At 44.5% G+C, this 21,781-nt stretch overlaps 2 protein-coding genes across 5 annotated transcripts; one reads left to right on the top strand and one right to left on the bottom strand.

Annotated features, from left to right (window-relative positions):
• Positions 1 to 707: 707 nt before the first annotated feature.
• Positions 708 to 10,921, top strand: bhlhe41 (basic helix-loop-helix family, member e41). 3 transcript variants are annotated; one of them, XR_520747.1, is made up of 6 exons: positions 708 to 1,176; positions 1,270 to 1,336; positions 1,480 to 1,590; positions 1,683 to 1,794; positions 2,007 to 4,025; positions 10,911 to 10,921. XR_520747.1 is itself a non-coding variant. In XM_008295995.1 (5 exons), exons 1-5 carry the CDS (start codon positions 1,115 to 1,117, stop codon positions 2,948 to 2,950), a joined length of 1,293 nt encoding a protein of 430 aa, XP_008294217.1. In that variant the 5' UTR covers positions 708 to 1,114; the 3' UTR covers positions 2,951 to 4,799. The 3 variants fall into 3 exon arrangements, 2 of the variants coding, with proteins under 2 accessions (XP_008294217.1, XP_008294216.1); XM_008295995.1 differs by lacking the exon at positions 10,911 to 10,921 and having other exon boundaries at positions 1,483 to 1,590; positions 2,007 to 4,799; XM_008295994.1 differs by lacking the exon at positions 10,911 to 10,921 and having other exon boundaries at positions 2,007 to 4,799.
• rassf8a (Ras association domain family member 8a) lies at positions 5,710 to 21,409 on the bottom strand. Of its 2 annotated transcripts, none has more exons than XM_008295997.1 (6): positions 21,012 to 21,409; positions 15,705 to 15,906; positions 12,548 to 13,341; positions 12,197 to 12,394; positions 11,150 to 11,294; positions 5,710 to 7,622 (listed from the first exon to the last, which is right to left on the bottom strand). In XM_008295997.1, the coding sequence occupies exons 2-6, from the start codon at positions 15,805 to 15,807 to the stop codon at positions 7,501 to 7,503; spliced, it is 1,362 nt and encodes a 453-aa protein (XP_008294219.1). In that variant the 5' UTR covers positions 15,808 to 15,906; positions 21,012 to 21,409; the 3' UTR covers positions 5,710 to 7,500. The 2 variants fall into 2 exon arrangements, with proteins under 2 accessions (XP_008294219.1, XP_008294220.1); XM_008295998.1 differs by having other exon boundaries at positions 12,554 to 13,341.
• Positions 21,410 to 21,781: the final 372 nt, after the last annotated feature.

Raw genomic sequence — 21,781 nt, 5'->3', positions numbered from 1 at the left:
CTGGAGTTGATGGGAGAACTTTTGAAAAACACATTTTGATCACAGTTTATTTACGTTTCCTGCTTTAATCACTTGCAAATATAGTGGGATGATAACATAAATCCAGAGATTATTTTCAGGATATGAGGCCATTCTGTAGATATCAGCTCTTGCAGCCACACGAGACACATAAAGAAAGTCACAACACCTCTTTTCTTTTTTTTTTTTTTGCAACACTCAGGTCTTCATCTGAGTGGCTGAGATTAATAAAGAACCGCGACGCACGTGTTTGAGCACACAGCTGGGCCGGTGCCATGGTTACTGACAACGCAGCTTTGGACGATTGATGTATGAGTAGGTTACCCTGCCCTCAACCACAGACACCGACAGGCTGCACGGACGCGCAAGAGCGCAGACACGTTATATACTTGAAGGAGGTCGCCTCGTGTTTACGCGCTGCATTCACGGCACATTAACCTCCCTGTCTGCGCTAGAGACGTGCACGGATGTAACTCCGGTTTGGAGACATTAAGGTTTCGCTCCAAACATCTAAAAAAAAAAAAAAGAGAGCGAGAGAAGGGAGCAGACCTGTGGGTTCCCTCCAAACTGTCAATGTGTGCAGGATAGTTTCTGCCTCACTAACAGACTCCAAAATCAGCCTGACATTAAGTTTTGGAGACCGCAATGTTAGATGCTGCTATAGCGAGCAGCAGCTGCATCTGTGGATTTTTATCCCGCTCCCTCTTCATGCGTGTTTTCTCCCACCGCGACGTTTTTGCGCACGAATCACGTTTCCAGGTCAGAAACGGTTTGGACTAGATCGCTATAGGAACGGCGGCGATCGCTTGCTACAACACAGACAAGGTCTAATTACCGGACTTTGTGCTGGTGCAGCCTACACGTGAGTCGGAAGCTGTTCCCGACCGGAGGCGCGCGTGCGCTCTAACCACAGAGCCGACGGCTTTTGCAAAGTGGCAGCTCAGGGAACTATAGACATCAGTCTGAGGCGCAGCTCCACCGGAGGACACGCACCGCGCATCGTCTCCCCTTCAGCCGTCCGCGTGTGGGTCGTGGGACAACGAAGCATTTCCCTCAAAAAGAAGCTCGGAAGCGGAGAAACAGCAGCAGAGACGCGATGGATGAAAGAATACCGCATTTACAGGACAGACAGTTCATGGAGCACGCAGATTTCTTAGGGTGAGTGTCGGTTTTTATTTGGCAAACTCCTGTCAAACTATGTCTAATAAGCTGCCTCATGAATAATCGGACACTTTTCCTTTTTCACTTTAGGGTGGATTACCCCTCTCTCTACATGTGCAAATCCAAGCGAGGGATCAAACGTGAGGATGGTGGCAAGGTGCGCGCCGTTTTTCGATTTTAATTTGTTTTTGGATTCCTAATATTTAGTTCGTTGTTTTGATTTGAACCAACGCATTTATATGAATTTCTATGTAGCATTCTGTAACTTTTAAGTCATCACGCATGTATTCGTTTTGCCAGCAGGACGCATACAAGTTACCACACCGGTTGATAGAGAAGAAGAGGAGAGACAGAATCAACGAATGTATCGGCCAGCTGAAGGATTTGTTACCCGAACATCTCAAGCTCTCGGTAAGATCTTGGCTTTGAGATTCGAAAAAAAAAAGTTTTAGGGAAATGGTTTTGCATGACAGCCAACTTGACGTTTCTGTTTTCGTCCACAGACGCTCGGACACTTGGAGAAAGCAGTTGTCCTGGAGTTAACGCTGAAGCATTTAAACGCGCTGACTGCTGTCACTGAGCAGCAGCACCAGAAGATCATCGCTTTGCAGAATGGTGAGATGAACACATGGAAGATTCATAGACAAGTTTTTGGAGGGAACTGCACCTCTTGGGCATTTTTTCAGCCAAATTAGATTGTCTAAGTAAACCGTTTGCTTGAAATGTAGAACATGTGGTCAGCATGCACACCAGCTCCGTCCTGTCTGTGGTTCTGATGTGCTGCACCTGACAGCATCATGATCTGTTCCTCTCTCTGAACTTCGCAGGGGACCGATCGATGAAACCTTCCATTCATGCAGATCTGGACGCGTTCCACTCCGGGTTCCAGGCCTGTGCCAAAGAGGTCCTGCAGTACCTGAGTCAGTTTGAGAACTGGACGGCGCGGGAGCAGAGGTGCGCGCAGCTCATCAACCACCTTCACAAGGTTCTGGCGCAGTTCCAGCCCGGCGCGCCGCCACTGCTCCAGCACCAGCTGCCCCCCGGGGACGCACAGGATGGGCAGAAATCTGACAGCCAAGCGAACTGCGTCCCGGTCATCCAGAGGACCCAGGGCGGAGAGCTTAACGAGAACGACACGGACACGGACAGTGGATACGGGGGCGAGGCTGAGAAGAGCGACGGCAAAGATAAAGAATGTGAGCGCAGTAACGCGCAGGGACAAAAGGCGGTGAAAATCAAGCAAGAGTTTGGAGACGATCGGGCTGCCAAGAAACCAAAGATGAGCTGGCCTGGGAACGGGTTGGGGGGCGCGGACCCCACCAGGCCGGATCTGGCGTTTATGAACTCTCTGATGGGAATAAGCAGTGTGGGACAGCAGACACCGATTTGCATGCCTTTCTACTTCATCAACCCCTCGGCTGCGGCGTCTTATATGCCTTTTTTCGACAAGAACAACATTGAGAAGTACATGTACCCGGCGGCGGCGGCTGCTCTCGCGTCCCCGTTCCCGTGGCTATACCCCGCACACGCCTCGGCGGCGGCGGCGGCCGCTGCTGCTGCCGCGTTCCCCGGCTTGTCTGCGCACTTTGGAGCCTCACCTCAGTCCAAGGACTCTCCAGACACCGAGGGGTCACCCGAGGCCGAGGCGGGCTCACCAGAGGAGCGAGAGGAAAGTCCCGTGAGTGACGACGGAGAGGGTGACGTGGGTGACGCGTCCCAGGAGGACAAGAGCAGCGCGCACGAGCAGTTTTCTGGCTGTCAGAGGAGCTAATTAGTCTGTGTTACCTTTCTGTGCATTCTGATGAGGAGTTTATGTCTTTTCTTTTCTTTCTTTTTTTAAAACATAGACTAGGGGTCCCACAGAAGAGGTTCTCGTGTACAATATGTTGGCGGAACAGGGGACAGTTGTGACGGCGCGTGCCTTTTGCACTTAAACTAGATTAAACAATCTGAATGATTATCGACAATGATTGACACTATACGGCTGTGTTGTGCTGGAATACGTTTTTTTTTTATCCTCTTTGATAAAAAAAATATTTTGACATGGCAGCATTGGTGCCAAAAAAAAAAAACTTAACAAAAAAATACAAAAAAACCGCTTTGAGTACTCCAACAGTGCGCAATATCCCAATCAATGAGTCACTTTTGGATGTATGAAGTTGCAACTGACCTCTGCCAAGATTCTGACCAACTTGGCTGACTCTGACTGTAAATATTGTTACCAGAAAAATAGGCTGATTCATGAACATGTAAATGTGCACTAAATGGGCCTATAAAAGAAGTGCTCCTGGAAGTGTGATGCCTACAAGTACCTCATCCCCAGCCGGGGTAGGCTTATTGGGAGGCACATTACTGTCCCTCCTCAGATGAAATGAATGGTATCCTCCTCCCTCCCTCTTCCTCTAAACACACACATCTCTATACAAAAATAATAACAATAAAAAAATCAGCTATCACACATTCAGATCAAGGGATAAGGTGTTGTACCTGATGTCCCTCAACTCATCTTTACAAAACTCTTAATTTGCTCGTTTGTCCCTGTGAGGAAAGAAAAAAACAATCATTCAGAAGAGACAAAACCCTTCATTCATGAGGGTTTGCTTGACCAGCATATTGTACATCCTCCCCCTGACTGAAGCATTTCTGCACAGAGATGCCCTGACCTCATGTACCTCCAGGAAAACATTGTAGGATAGCACCTTAAAGATCTTTGATATTGAATGTACCTGTATTTTCCCAGCTGTTAAAAGTTTGTATGTAGGATGATCTTTACTCTTTGAGACGTTAAGTGCACTTTTTTCTGCTTTTACTTCCCCTCCTCCTCCCTCCTCCTCGCCCCTCCAACCGTCACCTTATCATTTCTGCAAGTCAATCACTGTAGTTCTCTTTGAACCTTTCTATTGTGTTGAGTTGTCTTGATATAAAAAAAATAAGAACTCTGATTTCATTTCATCAAAGAGAAGAAGATGCTTTGTGATGATTTCATGCAGTAAAGTGGTGATTAAGTCATTTCCCCCCCCAAACACTGCTTATTTCTCGCTCTTTTAAGGGGGGGAGGGAAAAAAAATCATAATCAGATTTGAACAGCCCCCCCCTTCACCGCACATCAGTCGGGATTTTGTGTTGTACGCTATCATTATGTAAAACATCACTTTTCGAGAATCTGACAAAACTGGGAGAAACGCGGTCATTTGCCATTTTAAGGAACTTTATCTCGGCCTCTTTTCTAACTATTCCCTGCAAGTGTAGTGTTGTTCTGCTTTTCTAAGTTTCACATGTGACTGAATAGGCAGATGGTTTTCATTGTATTTTGCATACATTACATTGCTTTTGTAGTTTTTTCCCCCCTTTTTCCTCTCAGCTGGTTTTTTGCCTCAGATCTGTTATCAACTGTTCTATAAAGTGGCATGTGTGTTTGTAAATAGTTTTTTTTTTCTTTTTGTGAATATACCATGAAGTATACATGTCTTTGTCAATGTCGTAGAAGTCTATGAATTTTTTTTTCTTTTTTTTTTTTAAAGATTTAACTGAGCAACTGTTGCACATTTCGTTAATGCTTTACACATATGCTGTTCTAAATTATTGCTGATGAGTTGTAAAATAAATATCAAAAAACTAAACTTTGCAGGCTTCTTCTCATTCTGCGCTAATCCTGTGCGTTCAACTTCGGTAAACAATCCTCGCCAAGAAGTACCTCCATGTGTAATATTTAGGTCGTGGGAAACAACACAAGTGATAACACACCCAAGTTTTTGCGTACACAAGAGGCTTCGGGCCGCGGCGGCACGCATGAACAACAATACTGTAAGTCCAGTGGACGGAATGTTTCGTTGCTCTATAATCAGCTGACATGTCAGAGCAGAAGAATGTACAGTAAGCCGAGGCTTTAAACAAATGTCATGTGATAAAAGGGTGATGAAGAGAGATTACAGTCAGTCTGTGCAGGCTTGATGAAAAACAAGGGGGCTCCTCCCAACTTGTCAAAAGCTTTAAGCAGGATCAAATCCAGTCTTTGTTGTTGCCATTCGCCGGCTTACCGCGATATCAGTTTAATCTTTGCGCTTAATTAGAACTCTCTAATGCCTCGTTTTATGATTTTTTTTTTTTTAGGAATATTGGCGACATGTATGTCCACTTACAGCCAGCGAGGAGTTCAGGAGTGTGGTGGCTGATAGGTAGTGATGGAATAAGACTCACACCACAAATATCCTGTCTTAACTTCTGGAGTTCTAAAACAACTTTGGAATCACCTGTAAGTTTAAGTAAATGCATTCTGCTTTATATTATCATCCAACTTGTTAGAAACCTAATTTCAAGTAACACAGTATTCTGCAAGGTTAGTTTTTAGATTTATTCTTCTTCTTTTTTTTGGTTCTTCTGTGTGAAAAAAAAAAAAGCAGACTTCACTGGCTTCTCTTCACCATTACTGAGTAAACGTCTCCATCTACTGGTGAAAAGCCGTAACGCTTCCGCCAGCTACAGACACAAACACCCGTCGGTCACAACAAGCACCAGCTGCGACACATCTAATGTTGTCAGATGGTTTATTGAACCATGCAATCCATGTCATATCAGCAGCCTGTTACAGCCATATATCTGTCAACACTTTGCAGTATATTAAGGCAGGAAAAAAAAAACAACAACAAAAAAAAAAAAACAGGTTATGTACAGTCGACATCTTACAGTTCTCTAGAAGATATGCAGTTGTAAACAGTGACCATAACTATGTGACAGTACTGATCGAAACTACAGTATACATGTGTTGCATGACGAGAATAAAGGAATCAAATTAAGTCGTTATTACAGCACGTAGTATCGAGGTGACGATAACGCAGCGGCAAAGGGGAGCGCACTAGAAAACAGTGACATTTCTACAAAACAGAAAAAAAAAACGTTCCTCTTTGCTGCTGTGCTATCGCCGTTTCAGCGCTAACATCTACTTACGTTTGATCTAAACTGGCTATGATGGTTCCTTCGATGTCCCCCTACTAAAGCTTTACTGTACATTATTTGAATACACCAACTGTGGAATGGATATAAGGCACTTTGATGTGATTAGCAGCTGAACTACAACCTAAGAGGGGTTTCATACCTTGGCTATTCAGACTCTGCACACACACACACACACACGAACAGATACATGTCTTGAATCACTGTTAATCTACAACTTCACACCGTCCCGACTCGCACGCATGCAGACAAAACACACACACATTTCATCTCACTCGCTCTCTAATACACACAGTAGCTGTAACTATTCATTCTATTATCACATGCCAACCTGTTTTTAGATTCAGCTAACTGCTTTACTGGGCTGTGGGTGCACATTCATATACGGACAACACAATCATGCAACAAGACCTGCTAATCTTTGGCCACACGATACTTAAGAAAAACAAGCGTAATACATTTGGCAAAAAAAAATATACTGTGTAGTCAAAAAAAAAATCAGCTTAAGAGGATAATTAACACTTTCAGTATGCAGATATTACTGCAGGAATGAGGGACTGCATTTTTTTGTAACTGCAAATGCACCGCGTTGTAATAAAATATACTAATTCACTAAATAAAGCTCAAAAGTAAGAAAATGTATTTACAGTAAGCCATCGTTTTGGTACATACGGACAGTAACATTCTTCAGTAACAAAACTATTAACCGTTTGTGCATAGTTTTAACTTGAGCAAACAGAGCACGTATGATATGCTATGCAAGAAAACAAACAAAAAAACCAAAAGACAAGATTCTTCACCGTTTTTACTACAAGTGGATCCTTCACTTATTTAAGAACCAGACGTCACGCTGGAGAAAAGTACATGTGGTTTCAGAGATACAATTCATAGATTCACATACTCAAGAATACTGTTCAAAAGGCAAGAGTTTCCAATCACGATGCTAGAGAGAGAAAACAATAGAAATCATTCAGCAGGTACTAAAGTGAGAGTAGAAGTACATTAAGTGGATATGTTTAGAAAGGAAGTCCACAAAAGCCTGATGTTTAGAAAGAAACATTTTCAGAGACATCGCACCACGGGAACATGGTTGTGTTGCCCTGTTTATTGTTTTTGTTTTTTTCACACCACAGCTTCTAACCATCTTTCATTCTCTTTCACCCAAGTGCTCCACGACTTCCGTTTTAAGATGCTGTCTTCACAATAAGGGTTGCCTTCGGGTAATTGGAAAAACAGTGCATAGTAGTGTGCTACGGAGGCGTCTTGTACTAAGATATCCACTTACAAATCAGTTCTGGTGTGAAACTGGCTCTTGATGTGGGGTGGGGTGGGGTGGGGGGACAAGATGTGGTCCCTCTGAGTACAACCGCCTCACACATAGATCCCCTCTGGGTTCAGGCCAGAGCTGAGGGGGCTCTGGAGAACCCGGAGATGGCCGGACATCGAGTGTGAGGACACGGGGCGCTTCAGTGAGCCGGACAGGGGAACTAGATCTGAAAAGGGAAAAAACAAAAGGAAAACAATAAAATAAATCTATTTCAGAACTTCATTAAATAATATATGCGTGTAATTATCCAGTAGTGGCAAATTCAATCAACTGAGGACTGTAACACAAAGAGAGCAAATTTTTAAAACGCATTTGTTTATCTTTTGCCAAACTACTGTTTCAACAGCTTGAGAATAAGCCATCACCTTGGCTGTATTTCAAAGATTTGATTACATTAAAGAACAAACTTAAAAAAAAATCCAAATCTAACCATACATTTTCCAATTCCTAATAAATCCCCTGTTTATAATTATACATCATACAATCTACTGCATGATTCAATGTGATGTACTTCTGCTGTCATGCCACCAGGGGGCAGGACTGAGCTATGCAGAGAATCAGCCAATGCAGTGACTCTTATGGCCAGGCACAGAATCTCTTGTTTATCTACCCACATGTCCTGAACTGTTACTACAAAACCATCAACACTCGATTATTACTTTTCATAAATGAAATGTTTGACGTGTAATTAGGAGTCCCAGTTATCTAAAGGATGCAATGATGGAGCACCTGTCATGCAGAAAGAAAATATATCTGCTGAGATATTAAATTAAAGCTCGTCTTAACTGCTTGTTATTAAAATAAATTCAAGCTGGCATAAACGATTACACTATCAGACGACAACAGGTTGCTCTTAATGCTTCTTTGCGCAACAATTCAATCAGGAGAATGAGTTAAAGTCAAACATGACACCAGGTGTGATTTAAAAGTTCCGAGACTGTTTCTATTGTGCAGCGCAGTCACGTAATAGGTCCGAGCAGAAACTATCATAACTAAGGATTCCACATGACGTTGTGCCGTCAGCTGGCACGTCCCCGTTTGTAGTTTCTCCAAAGACAGACAGCAAACATCAAATCACATGTCAGTCAACAGCTGGGAAGAGCCGACCGTCATGTTGAGCATCATCACTGGTGATGAAATGTGGATCTTCGGTTCTGACCCGGAGACCAAACAGAAGTTTTATAGTGGTAGAGCCTGGAGGCACTGGTTGCTTCTCATAGCGCGGTGATTACTCATTGGGTTTTTTTGGCCGCAACAACACAATCGTCAGTCTTCATCATCTGATGTGGCTTCCTGCGATTTTCTTCCTCCACTCCAGAATGAAACTCAAGTTGAAGGGTTGCTTTTTTTGACACTGTGGAGGAGATCCGGTGCCCGTCACAGATGGTGCTTTGCATGTTCACATAACTGCACTTCTAGAGAGCGCTACGAGCGTGACAACAGCGCTTATGTTGGAGACTCCTTTGAATGGGACGGTGGCTAAATTTAAATCAAGTATGGTTTTTGATTTTTATAGCCAACAGTCTTGAAACTGTTTGATCACACCTTGTACTGCATTTACACAATGAAAACTGAATTTTCTAACAGTTTATTTAACAAGAAGCAACCAGTTTTCAGGGCAGTGGACATGAATCAGGTTCAAAGCCAGATTATGGTACTTTTACATATAAATGAATGCCTGATATATTCAAATCCTTGCCAAATGTGTCTATCGGTTTCAGGTATATCTCTCTATATATATTTGACAGTATACCAGAATTCTAAATCCAGTTTCTGCACAGTCACACCGGCAGCATTTTAACCAATCAGCAGTGATTGGTTTGCCAGAGCTGAAGAGGGGAGCTAATGGAGTGACAGAGATGGAGTAGGCCACAGTAACTAGGAGGGAGGCTGAAAACCCAAGGAAGTACCTAAGAAAAGTGTCTGATGGCCCAGATAAAAAGGAAACTTGATGTTCAGAGGAAGGTAATGGTCTGAAAAGGAAAGCGATTGATGGTTTCTAATCCCTCTTACTACCAGAATGGGACAGACAATGTTCTGCACTTCAGGGTTAACTCAAGTGTTTATGCGTTTGTACTTACAAGCTTGTTTTTTAAGTTTGTATTCTTGTGTCTATAAACTTAGTTTGAAAGTTGAATATTCAGCTCTTGCAAAAATTACAAAGTTGCAGTAAAATTACAAGCTGCTAGTTAAATCCACCTAGTGGTTAGAGCTATATTAGTTTTTAATAACCAGCTTGCTGATAGTTGTGGCCGTGCTGGTAGTGCGTAGCCTTTGTCTCGCTGCTCTTTCATTCAGAGTTCTTTGTTTAGGTGTCAGCTCTCTGCTGGTATCACGTAGGATGATGGATGTACGGCCACATGAACCCATCCCAGAAACAGAGAGCCGCACTTCGACATAGCCAGGCTTTCTTTGTGGAAACTGGCTCGACAAAACCTAAAATTTAAGACAAAATTGGTACTGCAATGGTTGGTATCAACTCAGGTTTTCTGCTTCAGATTCTGTCGGCGCAAACATAAAACTGGGTATTTAACGCGTCATTTGAACCAACCGTGTGCCGCCTACTTTGGTAAAGAGAAGCAGTGGAGAGCTATGATGAATATAAACATGTGTTACAGTAACTGCTACTACAAATGATGCACGAGAGGAAGGCTGGTAGAAAGCTGGTAATTGTCTAAGTCAGTATATTTATTTTACTACTCATACACTTAATACAGCTGATTGTTTCTGGTGTGACAGCTGCACATCAGAGCTAAACTTTAATAATAAAGAAGTGGATTTAGGTCTGACACTGTCCCATGATCACTTTTAGCCAATGCATTTTCTGCATCACCAACATATGGTGCTACATTATACTATACTGTAACTGCACGGCTTCATTCGTTGGGATCACTAACACCCAGCTCATCAGGTTTGCAGCACATTTCCTCAGCTCAATATCTGTTTCACTCATGCAAAATTGCCAGGAAAACAAATTGATGAAAGGAGAATGTTTTTTTTTCCCCAATCGATTTAAATCTCTGAACATGACTTGCTCCGAGCCAGGTTAGCTGTGCAGAATAAGTTACCATGGTGATGTAGCCTGGTTAACAGACTCCGACTTCAGGCTCAACAGACTTCACTAAGCCACTGATCTGTATGTGATAAGAGGGGAAATCATGGTGGAAGGAGTGAAGGGTAGACAGAGAAAGTAGGGTGAAGGAGTGACGCCAGGTTTGTCTGTATCCAGGCAGCTGTTGGCATGGAGATAATAACTGGCACTGAAGTAGGTAAAAGTAATACTGTGTTCTTAACTACCCTTATTTTCTCCCCACTTTCCCGTATCACAATCTCACACACGTACACACTCGAAAACATGGCTGAGTTATTTTCTCACAGCAGGCTGTCGAGACATGAGGCAAAAGAATAATAAGCGCCGTGATGGAACAGAATTACTTCACTAAAGCGCAGCCAGACTCAAACACAAACTGCACTTTCTGCTATTTAATGAAAATAAGTCATATGCTGCCTGCTTGAAAGAAAGCTAAATTTATTCTAGAAGAGGCTGCAATCTGATGTACAATGAACTCCTGTCGTGGGCCAGTTCAGACTGAATAGACTTAGGTGCCCCCTTGTCACCAACTACAGTGGCCTTAGTTTGAACCTTACTCATTTTCCAAAAATCCAGTCATATTTAGAGCAAAATTTCATTACCTATACCATGACTGTTGTGGGTGCTTTCGTCCTCACTGGGTTCTGCCGGCAGCACCGTGACCTTAGTGCCGGTCTGCTTGATGAACTGCTGCAGGTTAACCTGCCTCAGCTCCTTGGTCAGCTGCTCCAGCTCGTGCTGCATATCCTTCGAAAAAAAAAAACAGCACAAAGCAAAATGATTCTTCGGAGGGGAAACAAACTGATCGACTTCCATGTGTGGTTTGAGTATTTTGATGTCCAGCTACTGATGCTTATTGTAGTTGTTAATCAATCTTGGTTATTATCAACCCAGCAGATGTTTTGCAGAGCCTTGTTCCTTATTCATTGTTTTCTTGTGAGTGCTATTTTCACCAAAAGAACAAAAAGTTTTATTAAATTGTAAACTGATTGGTGTTCGCACTCACTGATTAGCGCGCGCCACTAATTTAGCATTTCCCTTCTAAAACATTGTCTCATGATGGAAAGTTTAAAAATAAAACAATCATACGCCACACAACCAGAGCTGTTGTGTGTGTTTTTTTATTCCATGTGACTCTGTCAAAACATGGCAATGCAGTGCAACTCAAGCACCAGCAGGTTGGTCAGAGGCTGGAGTGAGTTATTCTAGTAGCAGCTAATGTACCCTTGAACTGGTAGCCTGGAGCAGGGATGAGAAGCACACTGCAGAGATCTGGTACGCTCACTTGGTTGTAACTCCACACCCACACGGTTGTTCGTTTTCAAACTTCTACTCTATTTGTCAGATTTTGCACAAGGGTTTGTTCTCTGAAGGCTTTATGCAACTTTTTTACGTACATATTTATTTATACTGGCAAAACAGACCTTGATGTGCAAAAACCAAACAAGGGGGAAAAAAATGGTGGAGCTCTCCTTTAAACTGGCGGCGACTCAGCATCACAGTAGGTGATGATTCAGGTGGACAGATGCTTAAATGCGTTCTTGCTGATGGATGGTCTTTCTTACCACTACATCACCCTGCAGCAAGATTTTGTTAAAAAAACAAACTCCGGGCAGTGAAGGTTACTCTGGTGCATGCATACATCTAACCTGCAGTTTCTTGCTGTTTTGTCCAAGTGACCGGTCCACAGCTCTGCAGCTGCTTTCCAGCTGGACAGCCTGTCTTTCTTGGGCCTTCAACTCTGCTTTAACCCGGAGGACCTGAGCCCGAGCCTCTGCCTCGCTGACCCACTGGGTCTCCTGCCGCTCTCTCTGCAGCTTCTCTTCCTCCAGGCCTGCCTCGACACCCTGATGGGGGAAAAAAAAGAGACTGAACAGCTGAAGTCACCCAGCGCTTTACACAAACATCAGAAAGATTGCAATACCACAGCAACCATCATGAGCAACAAATCTTGCTTTTCCAAAATTCAATATCACGAAAATCTCCCACAGATAGCACACCTGTACCATTGCCAGCTTTTCTTCAATTTCCAGTTCACAGCCCTGCAGACGCCCACGTAGCTCCTGCAGCCTCTCCTCCAGCTGTCTCTCACTCTCCAGCTCGATCTGCAGCTCAGTGGCCCAAAACTCTTCCTCCTCCATTTCTACTTCATTCTTCCTCAGGTGCTTCTCCAGCCTCAGGATCTCCTCTATCAACACTCCACCTGGGTCCCCAGGACAGGCCCCTCCTCGCCCCCCTCGCCCCTCAGCCCAGATTTGAAGCTCAGCCTCATAGGCCTCCAGCTTCTTCTCCAGCACATTTAGAGTCTCTCTCTGCAGACCGACCAGTCTGACCAGATCTTCCATGCGACAGGCCCACAGGCCAGGGGACGTGCTCCCGATAGTCGGTCCTGCATGGTGATGATTCCCACCGTTCCCCAGCAGAAGCCTTCGTTTGGCCTCGGCCTCACCAATTTGGCCCCCACTCAGTATCTCCCTAAGGCTTCTGGGTGCACCGGTGAACGTGAGAGACTTGCGGCGCGGTTCGCGGCGGCGGAGGGAGCGATCATTGGGATGACGGAGCTTTGCAAGCGGAGGGAGGCTCTGCCGGTGCAGCCCGCGTTCCGGCCCCCTGAGAGGTGGTCCTTCTGAGGGGGGTCGCTCGGTCAGCGAAGGGCCCGTGCGGTGCAGGATCAGCTGGACGTCACCGGCATACTGGCCCCAGGTGTTCAGAGAAGCCACAGGGCTCTCATGAGGGGCGAGGTGGCGCTCTGTGTCCCGCCATTTTTCTACCAGAGTGTATCTCCCAGTGCGACCTGCAAACACGAGAGTACAAAACACTTTGAAAAACATCTGAGACAGAGGGTTATATCAGGTTGCAAGGATTCTGACATTTAATTCAAGATGCTTGAGGCATTTTTTGTCTCTGGAGGAAAGAAAAACACCAAAGCAAACTTAAAGAAATGCAGCCTCTGATTTACTACCAGCCTATAAAACTAGAAGATTAAAAATTTCACCAAGTCTGCATTTGGTTTCTGAAAACACCTTATACAGTGCTTTTTATAAGTGCAATGAAATCCTTAAGTCTCAAATGTACAGTAGCATATAGAAAATACAGGCTACAGGATGCAGCCAATCAGACGAAGGAGAATGTAAGCTGCTCAGATCTCCAGTGTCGGCATATTGTTCAGTGGTTTCAGCACTGTACAGCAACCCTTTCACACTACATCTGATTCTAAGACAGAAATTCCCCCGTGCTGTTTAAAGAAAACCCAGACACAATAGTTGCACAGAAACGCTCATTAAGTACCGGATCAGAATTGCTGTCTGATCACTTAACATTGTGTGTATGTTTTTAGCATAAAAAAGGCAGAGGAAGGGGCTCAGAAGTACTGCTTTCTCTGTTTGGCAGGAGACTGAGGGATGAGTCAGACTTTCCCTCCTCCTACCCCGTGCTTTGTGGGAAGTGATGTCAACACAGTATGCTCAAGTGTCCCCGTTCCTGAAGGAGCCATATGGGAAAGGAGGGGGGTGGGTGATTAGATCCAAGAAAGTACCACTAAAGCCTATGACCCACTGTATCTCAGCAGGCGCGTAACCTGTAGGCAGGACTTGTTTACTTCATAAGGACTTCTTTTCAAACGCCAGAGAGGCTAAAGCACAGCTTACAGTTATGAGTTAGTGACTGCGTTAGAGTACACTGACTGAGTTGTTCAGTGTTTGTGCACAATCGCTGTTCTATCGTGTACATAATATCGTTGGCCTACTCAAAAGAAATTCTAGTATTACTATCAGTGGCTCTAAACAGCAGTTGTAGTCTTTTATTTTCACAAATTCTGCCTTATTGAAGTACAGTCGTGACTCTGATAATCCAGCACTAAATGTAAAACCTTCTTTTATGTCAGATAGCAAGGCTGTCGGATTGTCAAGACGGAGGTCGAGATACAAGGAGGGCTTGATGCTGGAAGGATCATTTGTTGTTCATATTTATTGTTCATAGTTGTTATAATAACTAGTGTATTGTTAGAACATTAGGCATCGCTGGATTGACCGGTGCGCTTGTGCAAGTTCCACCCCGAAGTGGAAGTGGCCAGAACGTACAGGCAGTACTTGGCTGCTGATGCCAGTTTAGTTAGTGGTCACAGTTCTGTTTCCACCATCGGCGGTGGTGTGGGAGTGGCAGATACGCTCCACCGTTACCATCCATGTTTACTTCCATAAACACTGAGCACGCTCTCAGCGTGTGACGTCGTCGTGTCCTCTTCTGCGCATGCGGGACACTTTCGGGTCGTATGAATTTCACACAGCAGATCATCTACAAGTCGCATTTAACTGGAAATGTGAACCAACTGGCAAAAAAGTCCAAATTGAGCATTAAGTCCTGCAGTCTGAACGTAGCCAATCTGTCGGCTCGTTAAGTCAGATAATACGCCGTTATCAATTGGTGACATAAAATGTCATGTTGGAGTCAGAATCCAAGGCTGTCAGTATGTTAAGGCTGTTTTTATGGGTTCCGTTCATTTTTCCTAAAAACCTGTCGGAGAGCAAGGTTTTGGATTTTTAAGGGTCAGATCATTGAGTCACGACTGTATATATCTGTGCAAAAAACATGATGTAGTTACTGATTAATATATTGCTTAGCCCAATTCCTGTTAACCTACTACACAGGACCCAGAAATCAGGATCACTGCATGTTATAACTGAGCAGTTTCAATAGGAAGCTTAAACCCTATTCTTTGTTGACATCCACCATCACATGGGCACCTGAAACAAGCTGCAGAAAACAACTGTTTCAGATGCCACAAGGATAGAAGAACTGTTGTAGTTGATGCCAGCTGAATGTAGTGCATGGGTGCTGACTGGAGGTCATTAAGCCTCACAGATAACTTCATCATGGTGCTCCTTTACTACCTGAACTCTCACACATGCTCTCTGCTTGCCAACATTGATTTGTCGCCAAATGTCTGCCCCCTCTGGTTACTACAGTATTAAACAGAAAGAGGCTTCACCTACTACAGCTCATTGACAATACTTGAAGTGTATATTATCTAGGAAAATGGTATAAGAATGGACATGGGACATCACTATAGGAACGACACCAGAAAGTTCTCAAATTTCAAACGGCAGCTTGTATCTCAAGTGTGCGTACTGTAGCTTTTAGAAAACATGACTTATTTACCTATTGCCTGGGCCAGCGCTATCACCACTTCCTGGCAGGTGGTTGCCTCAGTAACCCCGCAGACAACCCTCTGGACTCCATCCACCCAGACCTTGAGCTCCATGTTGGGTCAGAAGCGAGGGGGCCGGTTGTGATGTGTTGGCCCCAACATTATTGAAGGCTGTAATGGTGCAGGGCGGCTGAAGCCCCTCTGGCTAATTCACTGCGGAGGAAACACAAGGAAAAACAGGAAGCACCGAGTCAGGATGTGCTCAAGGCCAAACCTATAAGGCTCCTATGGCGGTGCTTGTCAACGCAAGCGGCGAATTTAGCAGGAAAAAAAATTAATGCAAAGGGTATTTTAGCAGTAGCTTAAGGTGAAGGTGAGGCCAGCGCAGAGAGGACTCCGAGCCAGACATGCCAGGACCAGCTGGCCATAACACTGTTGTTTTGTTCTTCTCTATGAATAGGTACATGTCTGTTGGGGGTGCAGGGAAAAAAATCTGCCAGCAGACATTCTCAAGCCCAGTTCCTGCTTTTGTACTGAGAATTAGATGGAAGCAGTGAAAACAGACAGATTAACTCAGTTACACAGAAAGGACAGAAACAGAAAAGGAACAGAAATGTAATTAGAGACAAAAGGGAGACCCGGAAGAATCATAATGCAATTGAGAAGTGTAGGGTTTTGTTTTTGATGTCACTGTTCTGTTTTACTGTTTGGTAACACATCGTTATGGCCTGCATTCTACACTGACAAAACGGATTATACCTTAAATTTGATCAAAATATTAGAGATGGGTCGTCGTTGTGATGTTTGTTTGCACGAAATCAGCGATGTGCAAATTCTTACTATCAGAGTCACAAAGCAAACACTAAAATATGAATAGCTACTAACAGCACACTGCGTAAAACACACATCAATGGAAGGATCCTTCTCAGTGTTCTTCAAGGGCATTGAACAACAGGGACAGAATGAATGGCATCTCTGCAGATCCCTATCACTCTCAATGAATCTAACCTTCACTGCACCTACACTACTGAGTCAAAAGGTCCTTTTGTTCGCCAAACCCCCCTCCGCCAATTACTCGTCCTCCCCCGCCCCACGTATTCCCTATCCACATTCACAAAGTCATCCACACCACCCTGTCCTATCCTCCGCCAACTGCTTCTTCTAAATATGGTCAAGATATTAAGCAGCGCTGCAAGGTAGCATCTGCAGGAAGAGAGAGACAAATGGAGCTGCAAAGTTTTTATTACCGACTATTCTATTCATTGTTTTAGCTCGTCTCTCACTTTATGTTAAAAAAAAAAAATCCATCAAAAGTTCAAGGTGACATTTTTAAATTGTGTGTTTGTCGCTTCAAAACCCAAAGTTTTACATGAAAGAGCAATTTTTCATCTGAGAAAGTGAAAAAAAACAAACGTTTGGCATCTTGATGATTTTCTTCAAAGATTTATTCAATAGTTTTTCTTTTAATTTTTCAGTTAATTGCCTTGGCATGCTACAAGCAAAACAAAATCTTTCTTCTATTCAAGTGTGGGTTGTGTATCTGAGTTTGTGTTAAACAGTTTGTGCATTCGTATTCGTGCACGAGTGTCACCTTAGTCGCCAAATCACTCTATTCTTGGCATTTTCACAGCTGGTTGGAAAGTGCTTTTGTCCTTCTTCCAGACTGTCCTTAAATGGCATTAAAGGGCTGAAGGATGGAGAGGAACAGGAAAATAGTCACACACAGGCAGGCACGCTGCAAGATTTTTCTGCAGTGACCCAAAACGCTGTCACCATTTTGTTTAACCCCTTCTCCATGGGGATGTGGGAACAGTCACAGGCAGTGAGTGGGTCTTGATGCAAAGCAGGCGTAACGGATCCGCCAGTGAGGAGGTGTTTGGACACACTAGAGGGGAAAAGTGATGTAAAATGCCTCCTATAGCTACACTTCATGACTAATCGTGTACTGTATATTGCGCTGGCATTAGCTGCAGGCTGATTCAAAGCCTAGTCCATGCACAACACTCAGCGGGGCATTTACAAATGTCACTTGCTTTGGTCCAGACTTGTAACATTTGTATTCATTAACATTAACCCAGAAAACCCAACTGATGATACAAGCACAGCGGCACAGGGCAGAGTGCCATCCTGAGCTCTGCAAGCTCCATTCCTCTGGCTCTTCAAAGCCACGGCCTGGGGAGATGCCCACCTCCTGATTTGTGCAGCCTGTCTTGTGCCAGAGAGGCATTTCAGGAGACAGAGGGGCACTTGAATTCCTATTTAAGCTCAGCAGAGAGATGATCAGCTGCAGCAAAATCTCAAATCCAAATGAAATTTGTGCCTGCTCACATTTGCTTCAGTCTCGTAGCGGTTGAGCAACACTGACTCAAGATGAATCCCTCTCTGGGCAATGAGCTGTGTGAGCAGCACTGAGCAGCCTGCCTGCCCGGCTGCTGATGACAATCCTCCAGACCTACAGGAGCACACCAAGCTGTCAAGGAAAAAGGCTTCAACTGGCTGCTTGTGTAAACAAGACACCATATGCTCTTGTGGGTGTTGCAACACAACCACTACACTTTTGTAAAATACACCATAAAGAAATACTGTAGGAGGGTTGAGTGTAGGAGCACCAACATGGCACGGCTTGTTTTGGGGGGTTTACAGTCTGTCAGGCATCACAGTCTGGCCCGGGTATCACGTAGTTTAGCAGTTTGCTGAACAAGGGGTTATTTGAGAAAAACAAAATGGGCATTCATTACATTAAGACAAAACCAAGACTGAGCCCGACTCGGGGAAAGGCCTGTAGGGCAGCAAACTGAACCGAGCTGAGAAAAACGATCTCACAGGAAAACACCAATGTTCCACCACCTCCACGAATAGACGCCGCTGCTCAGTTCCTGTCCAAATTTGCCAACCATTGTTCGCCAAAGTGGAAAACAATACGGCCATTACACGAAGAACAGAAGTCGAACCATTGTAATTTTGGAGGAATTTATATCCAGTATCTCATTAAAGCTAATTTATAATAGAAGCTTTATGGCATGCACAACTCCCCCGCGCTGCTGTTAATTAAAGACAATAGGAGACTTCTTTCAGACTGGAGCGACATCAGTCTTGTTTAGTGCTTAAACCTTCTTGCCTATTGCTCACCAAACTTTAATTCAAATTGCACACCCTGTAGAGTAGCATGTAATTACTAGCAATTTATACTGGGCCGTAATTGGTAACAGATCCGTTGTGAAATAGACCTCTGTGAGTAACAGAGACAGACGCTGGTTTATTGTGGAGGCGCTGGTGGAGACTGGGTTGGAACGAATCTCTGCGTTTCCTTTCAGTTCTTCAAGATAGTCCTCGAGTGCTACCAGTATAAATCCCCCCCCGCTCGTAAATCACTGTGGAAGAGTTTGACAATAATTTAAGATGCAACCGACAAGATGGGAAAGTTAAGGCTAACCAGATAATGAAGGCTCTTATCACAAATGTGCCAGCCCAGCGTGTACACAATGCCCTGTGCAAGTGTAAACATCACAGAACATGGTGAAGACCAGAGACGGGCCTTGATCCCGCCGAGTGGAAACTGATAACATCCAGGCGGTGCATTCCTGCGCTGTGAGAATGCAACGGGCCATGACTGAGAGATAAGAAAGCCACAGGTCCCCTCTGCCGTGTGATCTTCTGCGGCTGTACAACATGCAAACAGCCATTCATCAAAGCGCGCATCCGATCTTCAGCGTATCAAAGCTGGATGATCATCAGGAGATAAGCAAACTTGTGCAGACTAAATCAATGAAATGTTCAAACCCTCGAGGATCTAAAAAAAACAACAACAACAAAAAGATGCTGCAGCGTTTGTGAGGCTTGGAGACCCGTCTCGGTGAGGACGTTAACTCTTGTCCAAGTGCGACAACTCTACAGGTTGTAGTGAAGGTGGTGAAGGAGACTGGAGCTGTTTTATTTTTGTAATAATGCATTTATGAACTTGTAATCTCGAGATGAAGACACTGAGGAGAGACAGAAGCATTCTAGCTCCTAATTTAACATCCCTGTAGCTAACTCTGCTTCACAACAACAAGATGAAACGCCTGCGATATGGATATATTTAATTAATACGCAATTGAGTACAACATTGTGCAACCACTCCATCTGGACAAAACACTGAGAAATCACTTAGCAGAAAGGAAACTATTGCATCCCACACTTTTTGTGGACTGTACTGTTGCACAACAACCAAAGTAGCCCCGAGATAAAGACAAAAAAAAGGAGCACGTATTGGCCAGAATCTTTCCTTCCACTCTGAAGGTTGGGGTGTTTGGGATTAAACCCCCATCCAGTCACGCTACACACAACCCCCACATCCCCCGCCCTGGAGCTCCTCTCTCTTTCCCTGCCTGCTTGATATTAAACTATTAGGCGCCGTAGCAGCCTTCCCCCCCATTTGGGAGGTCAGCGCTGGCAGAATCTGGAACATCTGGCCGGCACGTTCAGCCAGCAATAATGCCGCCTTTGTTCCCTTGCCATGTTCACTGCTCTGCTGGCCGGCTTTGAAGAGCCAGCAGGGCAGGCAGCAGACTCCTGCAGCAGGGCAGCAGCAGCACAGCGGGGCAACAAGAGGCCTCTGGCCAATTTTTACATGTTACTGCGGTTTGTGAAAACATCATCCGGTGCTGAATCACACTCTCAGCATATGAGCATTTATAGAAGTGAAACGGTTTGAACAGGAGCAGCTGCGATGGTCGTCACCAACATGGAATAAAAGTATTTATGCTCCCAGTCTGGAGGTGGTTGTTTCCAGGCTGGTATTAGTTGGTGCTGGGACACGACTCAATGCAACAACCAAATGACACAGTGTGAGGGCATCGAAGCTCGTCCAAGTGCAACAACTCCACAGGTTGGCTGGGAGACATGCTGGCACTGTGGGTGGTGGAGAGGACCTGAGCTTCACATGGAAGGACTGAAATGTTCATGTTAGTGATGGCTGGAGATGCAGAAATGGATGGAAAGTGTGGAAAAAGAAAAACACACATCCTGCTGCAAGGCAATAAAGTCTGGAATCAGCACAGAGAATGGATTCAGAAAAGCTTCATATTTCGACACCCTCCCCAAAAAACAAAAAGACTAAAAAAAACAAAAGCAGCTCTCAGCATAACATCCACCTCCAGCCCGTCTGGAGCTGGACTGGGACGAGGCTGGAGAGAAATGGCGATACCAGGCTGTAGAGGGTCCACAGAGTCGCCCAACTCTTCCCCTTCACTCATGTTTCCGTTACCTCACAACTGCTCAGGCACAATAATAAAAAAAAACCCGTTTCCGCTACAAATAGCTCAACCAAACGCTCTTACCTTGACGGGAGAGGAGTCAGCGCTTCCTATCCGGGCTGAAGTTTGGGAGGAAAACACAGGTAACGGCGAGAATTCCGCAAAATCTCTCCTCCTCCTTCAGCATTGCCCACTAAATCACTTCCAACCAACTGCGACAAAGTCACGTTTCGGAGGGGAAACGGGATAAAAAAGCCTACCGACGCCCCCCCTGTCCTCCTCCCTCCCAACACCCCTCCAAAAAAAATAAGAAGATAATTGACCTTTTCTGTTTAAATAAAAAAAAGAAAAGAAAAAAAATCCGCTGTCCGAAAGTTTTGCGTCTGTCCTCAGCGGGCAGCGGCGTTTTGCGGTCTCACCAGTGAGCTGCGGAAAATGCCCCTCTCCCCCGTTTCATTACTCCTGCTGGTAAATACATCGCATTGGAAGTGGGACACCGCAAGGCATTGTGGACTGTTTAAAGCTGCATTACACTCTGAGGGGGGAGGAGGAGGAGGAGGAGGAGGAGGATGCCTTAACTTTTACGCGTCCAGGACATCCAAACACAGACAACATGCCCCCATACGGACTGTTCTCTATATGAGATATTAAATAAAAAATAAGATAAAAACACACAGATAAGGATTTTTTCCCCCCATAATCTTATCATGGCCTTGAGAAACTGAGCTGATAGAAATGTGTTGAGGGCTTTTTTAAGCATAACATCCTGGAAACTAGTCTTCTAAACTGCTATGACACTAAAATCTGAAATTAAAATGGTGACAAATAAAATGTACTTAGAGTACTAACAGAGT

This window comes from Stegastes partitus, unplaced genomic scaffold (genome assembly GCF_000690725.1).
Source record: "Stegastes partitus isolate 25-593 unplaced genomic scaffold, Stegastes_partitus-1.0.2 Scaffold1093, whole genome shotgun sequence".
In the NCBI taxonomy this organism is placed as follows: domain Eukaryota; kingdom Metazoa; phylum Chordata; class Actinopteri; family Pomacentridae; genus Stegastes; species Stegastes partitus.
The sequence above is the reverse complement of the archived record's forward strand: the minus strand, read 5'-3'. Positions and strand labels throughout refer to the sequence as shown.